Source organism: Abramis brama (assembly GCF_963993115.1).
Source record: "Abramis brama genome assembly, chromosome: 24".
Lineage (NCBI taxonomy): Eukaryota > Metazoa > Chordata > Actinopteri > Cypriniformes > Leuciscidae > Abramis > Abramis brama.
Genome location: NC_139986.1, coordinates 22,119,313 through 22,138,265, shown reverse-complemented (window position 1 = coordinate 22,138,265; position 18,953 = coordinate 22,119,313). Strand labels below are relative to the sequence as shown.

The 18,953-nt window shown below is 37.7% G+C and overlaps 1 protein-coding gene across 13 annotated transcripts in view; it reads right to left on the bottom strand.

Annotated features, from left to right (window-relative positions):
- ntng1a (netrin g1a) overlaps positions 1 to 18,953 on the bottom strand; it is an 89,876-nt gene that overhangs the window by 37,592 nt on the left and 33,331 nt on the right. For all 13 annotated transcript variants that reach the window (XM_084102192.1, XM_084102195.1, XM_084102194.1 and 10 more), the window contains exon 3: positions 9,008 to 9,651. In XM_084102192.1, the coding sequence (XP_083958318.1) occupies positions 9,008 to 9,651 (644 nt within the window). The remainder of the gene's footprint in view (positions 1 to 9,007; positions 9,652 to 18,953) is intronic.

Sequence of the window (18,953 nt, the reverse complement as noted above, 5' to 3'; positions counted from 1 at the left end):
AGGGTGTCTAGAGGCATCCAAACGTTCAGCATGTTATCATTAACACAGTTCTCAGTCAGTCAGCAGAGTCCCAAAAGACACAACATTCTCTTCACGGAGAAGCGAATGCATTTCTCAGTCTCTGGATGACTGCTGCATTAATGATAAGTCAGAGTGGTTCAGCCGTTCTTCTTACTTAATGTCAAACAGGTGAAATAATTATCAGCATGTTTCATAGGCTTGCTGGTTGCAGGTCTGACAAATCTGGAATGCAACTACAAAATGTTGGGTAGGTTTTTTTATTTAATTTTTATTTAATGAGAACACTCAGTCTCATGAGCTTGGTTTCTTTTTGATGGACTTTCAAATACATATTTTAAATCAGTGGTCTGTGTGTGTGTTCATTTGTGCATTAACCAAAACTTCACCTTCTGTGAAAGAAGTGAAGGAGAAACCACTCGAGCCACAACACTGACAGACTTAACAATAAACACAAATATTCAAATTAATCTACAGATCTCAGAGCAACATGTCATTTTCATTTAATTTGATTAAATCAGCACCATTCCAAAACCTAGTGAGATATTTACCTATCCAATATTTTAAGGCAGCGGTTTAAGACATCACCCAAATTTTATAATTATAATTATACTTTTTATAATTAACACAAATGCTGCCTTTTAAGATGCCTTGATTTTCCTGAAAATTCAATCAGCACTTCAAATATATGGCAGTCACAAGAATTCACTGTGACATGCTCAGTGAAAAAATATAAGAGACATGCTGATTATAAATATGTCATTCAGTACTTGCAAGTATAAATTAAAATATTCCAATATAATTATACAATTTGGATGTTTTTTTTTTTTTTTTTTTTTTTTTTGTGCGTTTATTAATTGGTGCCTATTTAGAGTGTTCTCAAGCTCACTGGGGTTTGGGACAGGACTAAGATGTTGATCCACTAATACTAACACATATTCACTAGGGATGTCAAAAGTACTAGTATGATACAAACTGCCTGCCAATACATATAATTAGATATATAACAATATGTGCAGTGTCAGGAGTACTGAATCCATATAGCCTACTGTGTGACTGACAGGCTCCTTTCCGACTTGCTTGTCGGTCAAATTTTTAATTCATTTGTTACTGTATTAATAGCTTAATATAAATCAATTGAATTATTAGTTTGATTTTCATTAAAATTAATATTAAAAGTCAATTTCATTGGTATTGCTATTACTAAAATTATAGTATTGTGACATCCCTAATATGCACTGAATGTAAAAAATTATTTTAAAAATCCTTAAATATCACTGCAAAATGTGATATTTGATGGAGGTTTCCTCTAGAGTGGTGCCTGCATTTAGTTTGCCACCATAAATTGCTCCTTTATAATTCATAAAATCAATTGGCCTGACAAACAAAGAGCACACCAGCAATTTTTTTTAACAGGAGCTAATTAAACATGTGAACTGCGGAGTGAATCACATGGAACAGAGAGAGATTAGCCCACCCCCTTTCAATTCTGACCAAGCATGGCAGTCACGCATCAGCCCAGCACGACACACACACATGCACACGCGCACACATCTGGGACCTGGCAGCTGGGCTACCCAGATACAGCGCATTCTGCTTCTGTTTTGCCGCACAACCCTTCTCCTCTTCTCTCCCTCATTTTTTTCTACCTCTACGGTCTGCAGGTGCACTGCTTGGGGAACTCTCAAAGCAGTGGGTATCTTATTATGGGGAGGCGATGGTGAAGAGAGAAAGAACAGTGAGCCCCATGTGCTCAGACAGGAAGTGCTGGGCAATATGTGAAGCTCTTTGTATGAAAGCCGGTGAAAACCACAGGCTGTGAAACACCAACGAGCAGATCTGTTATCCGTAAATAAGTTAAAGAGAGTGTACAGGTCAGCTAGATGCAGGAGGAAAAGATCTGAAAGCAAAACAAATGAACTGAGAGATTTTCTGGACTGCGGGAGTGTCAGTGTTTCTGTTTGTGTCTTGTTAAGATGCTTTAAATGAGCTTCTGCGGGTCTAATGGTAACAGGGCTGACAAGCCAGGTGTCACCTTCCATTTCCTTGAGTGATGCTACCTGTCTGTTATTCATTTATTCTGAGATATACAACTGCCTGCTCAAGAACAACAGAGAAGATGAGCCACAAAGAGATGCGGTTAAGTTTGTGCATGAAAAAAACATTTACGCTTTATTGTGTTGCTATTCTTGTTTTTATTTTTGGTTTGCTTTCTTTTTCTATATTTTTATTTGTTGAGTTTTTGACATTTGAAGTATTTTCAGCTGCTATGAAAGATGCTATACAAATACTACCACTACTACAAATAAATAAATATTATTTTTATAGCATGATCAAAATATATATAATATATATATAAAAAGATATATAAATATTAAGATAGTTTAAAATCATATATATTCTTAAAATGGTTCTAACAAGCACCTGCTTTAAAACTCTTTAGAAAACGTGTATGAGGACTGCTGAGAAAGGGCCGTGGTCTTCAGAAGATGGACCAAAATCAAGGTCAGGATTTAGAAAGATGTGGACACAGGTAATCAGATGCAGAGAACAGAACGACTCATCAATCATGGGGAGGGCAGAGTTACTCTGAGGAATTGCGAGAATTAATCCATCACCTGCATTTGGTTTAATTCCCAAATCGTTGAAAGGAGAAGTCAGCTAATGCACTCTTATGAGTGAGAGGGAACACAAGAATGCAAGTTAAACAGCGAGAGATACGACTGATACAGGCTGTGAATTCTGGGAGACTGAGAATAAGAGCTGAAAATTTCTTGAGTTGGCTCAAGGGATGCAGTGACAACAGCTATGTATGGGTCAAGTGTGTATTTTTACACATTAAATTGTTTTCTTAGCTGAGTTGACGCCTGGAAACGGCGTTTGTGAATAACATGATGACTGGGTGATGAACGAGGTGCCAGAATCAATTGGGTGTGTAATTACATTTCATCATTTGTATCTCTTGTGCTCCGATTCTGTTTCTCACAGTAGAAAAACACGCACACGCACACACACACACACACACACACACACACACACACACACAGTCTCAGATTAACTGCCTGGGCAGCAGCTTCCTGATCTGTCAGTGGTGTTAAAAGGTCAAATGGAATTTATCTAAATCGGTGTCCATATCAACCAATATAAAAAGTTGCACTGGAATTCTTCCATCTCTGTAACAATAGCACAAAATCAAACACTTTAAATAAAATCACAGAAATGCAAATCGGATTGCAATCATTTGAGGCCGGGAGGTTATAACATGATTAGATTAAGTTTTGTGGTGAAAGAGCATGTGGAACAGAAGACTGCTGAAACATCAGATGACCGGACCAATGAAATGTGCTGATGTGGAAGAGCTGAAGTGCCGAGCGCAGCACATGAGATGGCAAGAGGAAGATACAGAGTGGAATGACTTATTCTACAAGGGGCGGGGGTGTGGGTAGAATCTCGAAATTAGCACAAATAGATTATCTGTCCTCCGGTTCCTGGCCTCAGCACGGTCTAAGCAGGCTGGAAAAAAAAGAAAAACACATTGACTTCTCAGCAAACGACTGCCCATCAGAGCAACCAAGGAGGACCGCAATTAAGCGATCAATCACCGTATCATCGATCCCCAAGGGAGATAACTGTATCCGGGCCTAACTAAATATGCAACGGTTTTGCACAGATAACAGTAAAGCATTTGAAATGGAGTCTAACATTCTTTAACAAGACTAATGCATTCATCTTTTAGTACCCACTGTTTTTTTGTTTTTTAGATGAATAAGTAACCATTAGGGGTGTGCCATTTCATACCATCCACGATAACACCGGTACACATATTTACATAATTAAAAAGTGTCATATCGCGATATCAATGATGGCGCATGCGTCTTCTCTCGCTCGTCTCTCAAAATGGGTTGCACAAGCCAAGCGCTACAGGCGGCGATACTACACTCTCGCGTTTAGGAGTCAGACATGACGGAATTGTCACTTGCACAATCAGGCCAGCAGTGCATCGTAACTGAAGTTGATCATTTTCACGTCTTTTTAAGTCTTATCAGATTAAACATTCAAGCGATTTTAAACTATTCAGTACTCGCGGGCTCTTTGAAAGATGGAAAGATGCCGCCTCACAAACAGCTCGCGAGTAACAAAAGTTATTTGTCGCGGATTATATCGCTTTAACAGGAAAAAACACGCAAAATTGTGTCAAAATTCCAGTCTTGGTTAGTATACTCGTAAACACAGTTGGCTATGTCTTAAATAAGCATAAAACGTGCGTGACAGTGTGACAGACTGTATAATGAAAACAGTAATGGATCCGTGCACTAGCTCTAAAAGTGACAGCAGTCATGTGACTGTCATTAATGTTGTCATCAAAACAACAAAAGTTAGCTTTGATTGTAAGGAATCAGAATTAATAGCCTATGTGTTTAATTTAGTCAGGACTAAAAGACTATCAGTGTTATTTTACATTTGATTACTTTTTTCAGTTTCTGTAGTATTTCTGAATACTAGTCTTAGACCTACCAAAAAACTTTTCTCTTTATTTCTCTTTATTTGTATCTTTATTATTTTGTATTATTTTTGGCTACTTTTTTCAATTTCATTCAAAGATTGAAATCAAGCTTCCTTGTGTTGTGTAAACTCTTAACAACAAAATTACACCATTGCTGCAATCACCAATAAAACGTTGTTCCATATATTTCTTTCTATATCGTCAAAAATAGCATTATTGCAAATATTCTTGAAATATTGTGATATAATTTTGAGGCTATATCGCCCACCCCTAGTAACCATGTAAAGACGATCAAGTATGGACTGTATATACTACTGTGCAAAAGTCTTAGAGACTTTCTGAAAATAAACGTTCTGTTTCTTCATGTAATCATGAATTGTGTACAGTATATACACACAGACTCCCTCTTTTAGTCAATAGGGAAATGTCAAACAGTTAATAAGCCTGTACTGGTCTGCTGAACTGACACAGACAAAGACCTGCTCAATGCACTAAATGACCCATTCAACCGCACACTACTCAAATCACTTAATAAAAAATTAATGCTTATCTGTAAGTTTTGCTAATTCAATTTCTGTCCCGACTGTTTATCATGTGGCACACAACGATGCATCAATCTCAAAAGACAGCATGACAGCTGTAATTCAAAAATTTAAAGATCGTCTTTTAGACATGGCTGTTCAATGAGACATTTACACTCCTCTTTGTCTTCACTGCAAACTAACAAGGAACAGTAGGAGTCTTCAGTTCTCCTGCAGAGACTATGGTTGAGCTCGAGAGAAGGCTGATGTATAATGCATACATTATACATCAGAATGAGTGAAGGCCAGCAGTGTGTCAGAGGAGACAGAGTCAGACTCAAGCTGTTCCTCCAGGAGCCAGCTTCATCCCTCCTTTAATTACACTCTATTGATCAAACACAGATGGAGGGGGAATGAAGGATGGAGTAAAAGAAAAAAAGAGAAAGACATGGAAGGACAGAAGTGAAGAAAGGGAGAAATGAGTGTTGTGTGTAGTTTTCAGACTGAGAGGGAGAAAAAGAGACTATTTACTATTGCTGCAGTATATAGTATACACTGCACAGTATGCAAATTATACGTGACCTACTACATTTGCCAAAATGCTTACTACATGAAATAATGTATCTCACAATGCAAAGTGCTTGACTTGAACTACAATTGTGTGATGGATAAACCTAAAGTAATATCAGCCACAAAAATTTTACTGAAAATGAAAAAATAATCTAATAAGTTTCACATCAGGGCTTTTCAGCATTACAAAGTCTCTTCAGAAAAAGGTCAACCTCAACAAACAAGATGTTACCTTTCAATTTTTATTTCTAATATTACATATCAATCTGCTCTTTCAACACGTACATACTTGACCTTCATAATTAAATATTGTATTAAATCATTATTATTCATTCGGAATCTCCATACAACAAACGTTAAGTGTGCGACAAAGGTCTAAAGTGTATATTCTCTTCTTTTCTCTTTCATTTTGCTGACCTACTTAGCTCTCTGTTCCAGGGCTGCATCTTGGCTCCTTTGTTCCATACCGATATAGACTGAATCTCTTCTGAGATCAGGAATTTCTGTGCTTGGGGTCATCCGCCTCCTGCCAGACTCTAGTGGCTCATGCACCGCGAGGCAGAAACACATTTCAGGGGATGAAGGAGTGTATGCTTCCTGTGAGCATGTGGAGGGAGATGAATCATGATTCTCCATGACAGGGAGGCTCGGAGAAAAACCCGCTACAACGAGCATGCTGCTGAACTCTGGATTACCTTTTTAGAAACAAAACGACAAGTCACTGCTCTCATAAATATCCGTCAGAGATGACACTCACCGATCATCATTGTGCACCATTAATGATAACACAGCCTTGAGGGAGATATAAAATTTACAGCCTTTTGTGATCAACTGTCATCTTCACCAAGTAGGGTTTAGAAACATCCACACACTCAACACACAGCATTGTACACTCTGATGTGAAGTTTACGGATTAGACTTTCTTTTCCTATGCAGTCTAATTTCCCTATAATTCAACAATACTGATTGATTACTTGTTAGTAAATACTGTTCAGCATATCATCATCATAATCATAACCAACATCATTATTATTATTATTAATACATTATATTTATTAAATTATTATTGCATAATTGTTATTATAATTATATTTATTTAGCATTTTCTGGTTAATTTGTTGTGGGAGATATTACTTCTGGTGCATCCTTTAAAAAACAGAAAGGTACACCAACATTAGATACATAACATTTTCTGTTACCTGTTAAAGAATTAGCATGTTTAGAAAATAGCAAACTAAAGAAATGGACAAGCAGGGACAGATGCTGAAATAATTTGTCTCCTTTTTAAGACCGAAATAAAAAAGAAGAAAATTTAAAGGTGAGATGAGATGGAGGCAGGTGTGGCCCCTGATATGTGTATAATTAGAGAATGAACTCCTGTTTATAGCCTGGGTGCCAGAACAGTGCATTTCACAGTCTTGAGATTGATCACAGAGTGTCAAGAAAGAAAGTATATTTCAGAATGCTGCAAAAGTTCTGACCATGCAAGAGTGTAGCAAAACATGAAAAACACTCCAAGGAAGCTTTCTGAATTCAACAAGGTTCTCGTGGAAATGAAAGAGTTAATGAGGATAGTAGTTAACAATGCTTGATTTCCAAGGTACATATTTGCACTTAAAGCACTGCTACTTAAAGCACTTTCACCGCTAGGGATCGCTAACCTCTTACAATAACAAAGGCGTAGGTTGATGACGCATTAGCGGAATTATGGAACTTGTTGTTATGCTGATGGATCTAATAATGTTTATGGATGAGTGAATACATTGATGTTTTTAACATGACTGTGGTATGAAGCGGAGCGATTGCTAATGAGAGACATCAGCGCCACACACGAGTCCCGCGGATATAAAGGAATAAGGACATTTCATTCTACCGAACTACACGCAAGTGCAGAATTACTACTCACACATTATTTGACGACTTAAACTTTTGAGGTAACGCAGCACTGTTTCACTTGGGTCTACACTATCACACTAAACTGCATTTGAGTGTGTTGAAAGTTATAATGTTATTCTCTGTGTTAGTTTGTTGGCTGTATGAGACTAGCAGTAAGCTAGATCAACATTAGAATAACATACTGTTGATATTCTAACATTTCATCATGTTGAGCTAAATAACATTGATTAGTTTTATGTATATTTGCTTACCTGTCACCTGTGTACATTTGCTCAGCGGTGTTAAGTCGAAGTTAGTCGCGGACGTGGAGCTCTTGGCATCTATAAAACGCCATGCCGATATTAATCCTCGTTTTAGTTCTCCTTTTGTCCTAAAGTCTGCTTGCCATGGTCCATAATGTTTGAACGAAACAACAACAGCGTAAGCGTGCCGCTAGACGTAAGACAGTTGTCCACGTCTGTCACCATGGTTACTATGGCAGTTCGAGTGGAAACCAGGGATAACGCGGATATAATGTCATTGACAGGCGACAATGACCAGGGACGAGCCATTATTTAAAATTGGAATTTCTCTGAAATTAAAAATCTTTGGGAACTTTTGGGATATTGTAAGTACACAATTGTAGGAAATATATCACACTGTGCAAGTGATTTTTGGATATTTTATTACAAAAATATTACATATTGTACCTTTAAACTAAATGTTTCACCCAGAATGTTATCTTTTTTAATGCATTGTTAAAACTAATTGTAAGACAGAAAAGGTGTTATACACTGTAGTTCTGTCTAGCTGTTTATTTAAATCAAGCCAATGCATTATGGTGCGTTCAAGTCCTCCTGGGAAGTTCATACGTGCGAGGTGGGAAGCCATGTTTACGATGCCAGGTGCGCTCAAGTCACTTTCGTCGGAGTAAGATGGCGGAGTACTTTCTCTTAATTAATTACACAAAAATACAGTAAGGTTATTAAACTCTTGTTCTAGAAAATGAAGAACAAAGAAATGTGCATCAGGTGTGCTTTGTTTTTTTATGTTTTTAATTAATTTATGAAGCCACTGCCGACTTAATTGTTACATGTTGCATTGTTATATTATAATGCCATAATATTCTGTGCCGGGAATTAGCTTACTGCGCTGTAAATAGAAAAGCCTGACAATATCACTAAATACCTTTAAGTATTGTGGTATTCCGCCATGTTTCTCAGTGACACGGCCACAACTCGTAAAGATCGGGGCTTAAGAGAAAATCCCAAGCTCCCCACTGGTATTTACGACATTGTGGTGGCGTTCAAGTGCGTTCAACTCGTAAATACAATCTATACGAGATGACTTGAACGCACCATAACACACAACCCCTAAAATATAAAGCACACCTACCCTGCCTTCCAATACACAGAACTACATAATGAGAAACGGATTGTTAGGAAAATAAAAAAAGAGCCAATGACAACAATCTAGAACCAAAATTCGACTGCAACAACAAGTAAGCCAAATGTCTTACCTGCCATGTACTTTAATGTCAGAGATGGCATAGAAGTATCTTGAAAGGTTGTTCTCATCCACCATGGTGGCGCCCGTGGCAGGCCTGAGCAGACGTACGCGCAGGTCAGTAATGGTGAAAAAGTCTCGCAGGTTCTTGGTGGTGTCGAGTTGTCCATACAGCGAGGCCATATTGTGCAGCTTAGGCCCGGCGAACAGTGCGAAGCGGTCTTTGATTTCGAAGCGTACAGTCTTGTCATTCTTCCACACGTAACCTCTTGAATATTCCTCGGTACAGATAATGTCCAGCAATGTGTTCTGAGTAATGTCTCTCACCGTCTTGGGCTCCATAGTGAAAGCATCAAGGCAGTCAGTAGCGTAGAACTGGTAGGGCTGCCAGCTCCGCCCATAGTCCAGAGACTTCTCCAAAACCATCTGCTCAGGCCGACCTGACTCAAAAGTGATGACAATGTCATCAGTCAGCTCAATAGTCTTGTTCCACGACAGGGTTATGTTGACCGCCAGAGGTTTAGGGTATTTCTTCCAGGAGGTAGACTGCCAGAAGGTGGTGGGGTTACGGCCCTCAAAGTCAAACATGAGCTCAGCAGGGTGGGCCAGCTCATCTGTGGTTGCGTCACACTCGTTGTTGCACATATAGGGGTTTTCCTACAAGATAAAGAAAATAAAGAAGACAACAGTTAAATAAGAATCCAAACAAAAGTGTTTTTTTATTAAATGTATCACATGTTTGCAGAAATGGGGTATAGGTTGGTCTAGGGCTAGGCAAATGAGATGAAGAGTACTCATATTTACGCATAGTACGCACTGGCCTTGGTGGTGGTACATCAGCGTTATTATGGATAGGATGCAGTGGTCCAATCTATTCTCCAGCTGTTGGCTGAATCTATATAAGGACCGGCCATTAAACGCCCAAAGACTCATAGATCTTTTATAGAGCCATTTAAAGTCAAGTTCCCTCATGCACAACCAGTAAAACCAGTCTTGTTTAGCACATAATTTATTATTGCCTGTTTTAAGTTCCACCTATCCATGATAATAAAGAACAAGAGAATTTAGTCTCTAAAGAGCTAAAAATGGACATGGATTCATGTTAAAATGCTCATTAAAAAAGTGAAAAATATGAAGGTCAGACTGACAAAATGTGAATAATACACTCTCCTCAAGTCATTCTTTTGCATACAGGCTACCTTGTTCTGCACCTTGAGGTAAGGACACCCAGAGGTGCACTTTTGTCACAGCCACCACTGGCAGGTGAAAAATATACCACGGATCTACAATTCAGAAAGAGGCATTGAAATAAGTATCCTGCTGGCTTGTGTGAAGACTGTTGGTGCCCTCATGTCAACTGCCCTCCTTCACCCTATACCATCCCCCTCTCAAACATTCACACTAATCAGCATACTGGTATGTTCTGCTGCGCCACATGCTGGTGTGCGCTAAGCAGGGGCTCGTGGGGCTGTGATACTGTAGGGTGGCTGTGTCGTCCTCCAGGAAATACCTCTCAAGAGGAACAAGCTCCAATTTATCTGAACAAGAAACACAGCAGCTGATTAAGTGGGAGATGTCTGTCTCTCTGCGGGAATCCACAGGCCTGGACACTAGGGAAGAGCACAGTGATAAAGGATAGGTGGAGAAAGGGACTGCGGAGAAGAAAATGAGTGACACAGAGGCAGAAAAGTACACTGGGGAAAAAAGGAGCGCTTCTGCTAATAGGCTTTTCCTCTTGCCTTGTCCTCCAAGGCAATGAGACAACAAAGCCCTGACAACCATTGAACCTCTTAATTTTGACAAAGTGGCATTAATATGCTCTCCAGCCAGTCCTCTACAGCTGTGCATATAAGCTTGGAGAATGATCAGACCCACCATTGGAGTCCACACGTCTCTCGCTATACAATCCAGTCAAGAGGCAGAGCTGTTCATGCTGTTCTATCTCAGCATGTGCTTTAGGCACTAGCCCTCTTATGAAGAATTGTGATTGGTGTCTATAGCACTCTATATTTAACTAGCAAGCATCAAAACTACTATTGCTTATACTTGGAATGTAAGATTAAGGGATTTTAACAAACCCCTACCCATAAGAATTAAGCTTTAGTGCCTAATTTTCCTGCTAATTATGTTCGGTTTTTGAACATGAATGATACCACATATTGCACAGCTTGTTGAGGGGAGGTATGCAATTACTCCTGGCAAACAATAAAACAGGCAAACAAATTGCATAGACATGTCATATCTAGAAAGACTTTAGGATGGGCTCTTTTGACTCTCTAACAGCTGAATAGCAATGGATTAAAAACACTCTTATCACCTTAGTAATCCAGCACTGTGCCATAAAGTTTAAATGTATGGCGAAAAAATGTATTAAATAAATGTGTGAATGAATAAATAAATAAATAAAATATATTAACATTCCTTTCCTTGTAAAGAACATGCCAACTGTACACATTTGATGTATCATTATCATTGGAACATCTCTGCTCAATGAACATGTTACACTGCACACATACTTGTATGCAAAATATAACTCATCCCATATCTCTGCTCAGCACACATGTACAAACATACTCTGACTCATAAAAAATTATTATGAAAATGAATAAAGAAAAATAATACAAAAAAATAACATTAAACAGTAAATGTTTAGTCTTCAGTCACATTCATCAAGAGACATCTTTAAAAGGAACCACTGAAAAGCAAACATAAAAAGTTATTTCATGCCACTGAGAGCATGTTAAGGTTTGACTCGCATTAGAAAAACTGATATAGCTGTCACATTGACAAAAATCATTAATTACTAAAGATGTTTCTATTAATCCTCAACTGATCAGGACACCCAGGATACTTGGAACGGGGGCTGGGGATTTTGAGGGCTGGGCTCAGTTGGAAAATAAGACAGCTTTCTGTGAATTGGTGTTAATGACAGTGTAAGGCTCCAAACCGTGTAAGGTTAATCCGATCCACAAAGAGCTTGATGAACAAGAAAGAGGTCCAGAGATAGAGAGAAAGCAAGGCGAGAGAAAGAAAAATAGAAAGAGAGATGTACTGAACATGCACTCAGCTGCCTGGTTCTAATCCGAGCGAGCCTGTTGTCCCCATTAAATGTGTTCTGGGTAATTTCACACCAACAAACACGCACACAATCATCATGAATCACCTCTCACTTGCTTACTAAACACAGCCTTAAAAATCCCACCCATCCTACAAACGCCGTTTGTCTGTTCAGTGCCTGGCTGAGTGTTTCTCTCACGGCTGATCACACGCCTCTGTGGAATGAAGATGTATTATCAATGCAATAATTTGTCTCGAACAAAAGAGTGCAAATGAAAGCCATGTCAAAAGCCTGCCTCTTCACAGCCACAATTAACAGTGTATGCTTACACTCAGTAATGACTCCCATTATTTTCCTGCTGATAATCTCACAAATTGCAGGATCTAGACTGAAGGCTCTTTCACATGACTCATGTGCACTATGGAGCGTCAAGCAACAGCATTACCACTGCCTAGCATGCAGGGCATTGTAGCATGACTCTCAGAGATCAGACAGTATTAACTATGACCTTGTTTGCCGACTGATCACTGAGAGTTGCGCACCACTCAGAATTGAATTGAGAATCTCTTTTAATTTCCTGAACTGTGATTTGAAATTGAATATTAGGAAGTAGAATTAAAGCAAAACAAAATGTAAAGAAATATAACTCATTTTTAACAATAAAAGCAAAGTTTGTCAAGACAAACATTGAATGTTGCTTTGACAAAGCCTAGTTCTTTAAAGAAAGTTTAAAAAGATTTATAGCCCTTTGAAACCTCACAAAACACCCTTAAGTGATGCTGTCTGCAGTACTTTTCATAAGAAGGTCAAAGTGGTGAATGAAGCTTGAATGTATGAAAATAAGAGGTGCACTGAAGCCCTGCCACGAGTCATGTGAAATGGCCTCAAAAGCATTAACTGTAAAGACAAATATTAGTAGTTTAGGACCTATTCTGACCAAGCCACATGAAAAAGTATTATTCGGCTGGGAATTTCTTGTCGAGGGCAGAAGTGAATGAGATACTGTCCCACTGGCAGGCAAGGCTTCAGATTACCAGATCACCAATGTGACTGAGTATAAATTTACTGTGGCTGACAACAGACTGAGATATATTGGACCAACCAATCAAACAAATCCTTTTGTGTGACAGATGTTTGTGACATGCAATCTGGATCAAAGTTTGCTCTCTCCATCTCCATTTCTCTCTCTTTTCCCACTCTATGGTCCTTTAACAAAACACATATGTGCAAATATGCATACATACAATCACACTCACACATGCCCACACACCAATATGCGTCGCAACTCAGCAAGCGTTTTGTCTGTTCCATCACTCTCTTGCCATGCTTTTCACGTATTTGATTGTGGCTGTTTTGAGCTCTTCAGAAATGACAAATAGATCAATATCGTTTCATTGGAAATGAAATTACTATGCAGCGGCCACACTGAGATCAGTGCTCACGTTGTGAAATCTACTGTGTAATTGTCTCAGCTAAAGGAGACCAGTGTGAAGAGCGATTTCTCCTCAATCATTTCAAATGTTAATGTCTAATCTGTCAGATGCCGTTTTGCCAAACCGTATGACAGGCTCAGGTCAGACCATTTGCATATCTCTTTTTCTGGTGCTAACATGAAATGATTTAAATCAAACTTGTTCATATGACACGACATTAGCCACTAAATTACAAAGGAGCAAATTAGATTTTACGTGTTACAGATAAACATGAGGGTTTGGGCATGTGATTTCTTCTCTTTTTCTCTTTTTGTCTCTCTCCATCTCTCTCTCCCCCCAGACTGCAGTTAAATCTATCACTTGTGCATAAATGAGACCTTGGTGGAGTGATAGATTTCTCCAAGGCCTTCGGTTTGATTGAAGCTCCGACTCCTTTTCAATCTGCCTCTGTGCGCTTGCAAACACCTTTGAGCTCGTCCTGCAGAATAGCCACAAACGCACTTGGGCTTCACCACTACGCTGCTTGAATACAGGAAACACCGATTACTGTGTGTAATAGAGCCCAGGATAAATCCCACCAAGAATTACAGTCGCATTTTTGATCTAGAGGTCAGCGGGACGAGATAGCAGACAGCGTGACGCCAGTTCAATTCCTACCTGCCAAATGCATGGACACATAAACATGCTGCCTAGATTTAAAATATACATTATTCACAACATAAATAAGCTTTTAAAGGGTCATGAAACCCTAAAACACATTTTTTTAGATGTTAACAGATATGAACAGTGATCAATGAAAATAACAATAGCACTTTTATTGTTTATTTTTATGGAAAAAAAAGTGGTTATTTTTTCATTTTTCTGCGCTATTCCATTCTTCCAGTTTAAAAAGTAAGTTGAACCAACGTCACAATAAGTCAGGTATATGCATTAATTCGGAGTTGCGGCTGGAGAGTACGCGTCTACGTCATCAATTTCTGAGCTATTCGTTTCAGCGCTGTTTGTTCACCTCTATCTCTTCAGCTTTGCATTCAGACACGTGTTGTAAGTGTCCATTTCCTCAATACAGTAGCACAAAAGTGTTATTTGCATTTCCCCACGAGAGCTGGAGTTTAGATAGATAGATAGATAGATAGATAGATAGATAGATAGATAGATAGATAGATAGATAGATAGATAGATAGATAGATAGATAGATAGATAGATAGATAGATAGATAGATAGATGGATGCTTGGAATACCTTAGCAACACCAAAGCATCATGCCTGTGACAGGTTTTCTGAGGCTTAACACAATCTGTTGCAGACTGTCCCCACTGTGTTTCATTGAAAAGCAACAACGTATCATTTTAAATGGCCTGGGCGACTTCCCTATGGACAAACGGTGAGAAGGGGAAAAAAACATCACGATTCAAAAGACACCACTTAAGAGTCTGTATTCACAGATGCAGAGCACACCTACTGACTTCCAATATGTCAAGATGATTCCTTGAGGGATAATAAGTGAACAGCTGCCTGCACCTTTACGAAATTGGTACTTACGACTTGGTAAAGCATGTAAAAATAAATAAATAAATAAATAAATAAAAATAAAAAAACCTTGAGAGCAGAGCTTTGAAGATTAAGCCTCATTCTTATATTAGTTGTTTATCAAAAGCTCACCACTAATTATTGATGGCTTTCTGCTGCCATTTAGCATTTAGAGAGATTACATGTCAGATCTCAAGCTGATGTGTTGTGACAGCAGAACTCTCTCCAACCTGCAGTTGTCTGTTTGTTGTGCTGGGTCAGCATTATCAGGGCCAGAGCTTCAAGCCCCCTTTGATTGTTCGAAAATGAGAGTACAAATGAAGTCAGGATGAAGTTAGATCTTCCACCGCTAATGTTCTAAGTATTACAGAGAACTTCAAGTGGTAGTAATTATTTCCTCTTTTTAATGAAATAAAGTGTGTCCATTTCTTTTCTTCATAAAAGCAGCAGCCATTACATGCAGGGAAGCACCTATAGCAAATCTCATTAGACAATAACAAAAGATCAAAAATACCACACAAAGTTGTCTGATGACCTGCCTCGCTCACTTATTCCTTCTTTTGATCTGCCTGAATTAATCAGCGATATTACCACAGAGCACAGACTCACCACACACACATTGCACTTGAAAAATGAAAAATACTAAACTCCAAGCAAAAGTCTAACATACTAAACATATGTACACACTCCTTTTAAAGGGACCATACAGTATCATGAAAAACAGCATTTTCTTTTTTAAATAAAAGAGTTTAACCCTATGGGGTCAGTGAATGCTCCAGTGCGTTTTGGTGGATTTTTTTCCACGTAGCAGCTAAATCGACTTAACATACTCCATATTTTTTGTCAAACAGAAACGAGTAAAGGCTCTAAGAAAGAAACCGTTGTGCTTTTGTAAAATAAAGAAAACAAACAGGGTGCAGTCTCAGTCTCTGTGAACTTCTTTCTGAAACACGTCACAAAGATGAAACAAAACTCGGTGAATACTTGCCACACAGACATGAGATATGTCTTTAGAAAGCTTGAACTGTCTACTTTTAAATGAAGGACAGTCCAGGACACACGAGACAGGAACAGGTACAGCAAACCAACCAGAGAAGCACAAGGGTATTTATACAGAGGAGAACAAAAGGCCTAATGAATCACTGTAGTAACTAACAAGGAGGAGGGTGTGGTCAAATAAGCAGCCATGGTACAAACAAGGGGAGCAAAGTAACAGGGAGATATGAAGTGAACAAAGCAACAATGGAGACAACACAGAACTTAACTTCAAAATAAGAGTCCAAAACTACAGACACCGGAAACACAGGCTGAGATCGTGACAGTACGACACAAGGATGTTTTTATGCTCTATAATATTTAACAAAATATGATATAAAAGTAGTATGAGTATTTACACTGTAACATGGTGAATATTAGAACGTTTAGACCAGTGTTTACTTATGATGAGCATTTGAAAAGAAAAATGCGCCAAACATTACATGTTTTTACTCCAAACTCACTTCATAACATCAGTCGAGTGTTTGAAATAACTTTCGATTTGGGATATGAAGTGGCTTATCAAATGTAAAACAAATGGAATGTACCCTTACGAAAAAGAAGTTTATTCAAGTGTGCTATTAGTATACTTCTTATCAACTAAAAATAAGAAAGTATACTTTTAGTCTACTTTTTATGTACTTCTCAGAAATATACTTTATGTACTTCTCAGAAATATACTTCAAATTGCACTTAAGTATACTTGACTTATACTGACAGAAAAGTCTAAGTATATTTGGCCTCTACTTGTTGATCGAGATATACTTAAAGGTATAATTAAGTATAAGGCCTCTACTTGTACTCAATCTTTTGATCAAGATATACTTAAAAGTTTAGTTATTCAAAATATACTTTTCTTTATAAGAGAAAAATCTCATTTTTGTCAAAGACTGTTTTTTTGTTTTTGTTTAAAATGTTGCCTTTATTTATGAAAATTACGAACATTCAAGTGTTGATAAAAAAGGATGCATGAAGCTAATAATTTTTTTTTCAAATTAAAGTAGAGTTAAAGGTATTTTTCAAGTATAAAAAATAACATTAGAACATAGTAGTATAGGCCTACTGCAAGTGCAAAAATTATATATAAATATAATATATATAATAATAATATATAATATATATAATATAAAAGTATAATGTTAAGTTCACTTAAAGAAAACTTGTAGTATAAAACTACTAAACTAGTAGTTTACTGAGAGTACACTAAAAGAAAACTTGCTAGTATACTTGCAGTATAAAACTACTAAACTAGTAGTTTACTGAAAGTACACTAAAAGAAAACTTGTAGTATAAAACTACTAAACTAGTAGTTTACTGAGAGTATACTTCAAAGTTGCTACAAGTATTAAAATAGTAAACTACTAGTATACCCATAAGTTCACTTGCAGTGCACTTAAAGTTTACTACTGTTACACTTATAGTACACTTAAACATACACTTTTATATACTTCAAGTGGGCCAATTTAGTCCCAAGCGGTATTAAAATAGTACACTTACAAGTTTACTACTAGTACATATTGACATTAGTATACTTACTACATAAAGTATACTTAAAAATATACTTGAACATTACTCAAGTATACTTCGTAAAATGAACTTGAAGTATACTTCTTTTTCGTAAGGGTAATACAAAAGTGTCAGTTGTTGCCTTGGTAACGCATAAGTTAACAGACAATATGAGATGTAAATAGCGACCGCGTTATTATTATTATGTGAAGTGAATGCACGTCGGATTGTACTGTACGTTGGGACTATCAGTTGCAGTAGCACTGTATGCACTGTAGCACGATACTACAAAATTTATTCAAAAGCAGATTGTGGAGACATTTGAATCGTTCACAATCTAAAATCGTGATATTTCACACCCCTAGAATACCTGCAACACCAGAGGCTGCAGTTTCAGGACCACAGTCCTGTTTTTTGTGACACCTCAGGTGCAAAGACTAGACACACGAAATTTACATTTTTAAATGTATTAACATTTTGGCAAAATGGTATTTGTTATCATACTATTTTAATTTATCATTGTAATCATAAAAACAGCACAAGCAGTTTTACAGTTTAATGCATTTTGTTAAACCAGTCATACACCAGACAAGAAGCACCATGCCGCCTTATGGCTAATGAAATGGAAGGCTCACACATAAAAAAAAAATCTTACTTGCACTTTGAAAAATAAAGGTATTTCATTCCAAGAAAACTGAATTTAAAACCAGAATACAGGGGCGCATACACTGCAGCCTCAGGATCATGCTCAGTCGTGGTGAGGTAGAAAGAAAGAAGTAGGAAGTAGATCTTAGTACCCCCAAAACACCAGAAAAAGATACTTTTCCAATTAGTCGCTAGTTGTGGGGGACGTTTGCCAAACATGTTGCTATCTTTGTATAGCGTATGTCGTTCCACACATTCTCCCAAGTTTATTTTTGACCATCGTCCCTGATAATTTCACTCTGACCTAACAGTTTGTGCTGCATATTTCAGCATGGATTGCTTTGAGAAGCTTTCACAATGTAGGCTTTGCAAAGAGGCTTTTATTGAATGATGGGGCAGCGCCAAATTTATTGGACCTGACAGCAAATTTGAAACATAAAAAAATGTGTTACTCATTCACATTCAAAACATTTAGCCAATCATAGCAGAGGTTATTTAAACAGAAGCCTGCTAGCAAAAATAGCCTGTTTAATTCTAAGGGAGTTTTTGAAACAAAATTCAGAATTGGTGCAAGTTACTATATTTGATACTCAGCCAAAGCACAAAGTAGCCAAAAAGATACTTAAGTACAGTAACTAATTACATTTACACCACTGATTATAAACATTATAAGAGGGTTTGAGAAAAACATCCCCTTTAATAAAGCACAGGGACTGGAACAGTTCAGAAACGTATTAAAGCAAATTCATTGGC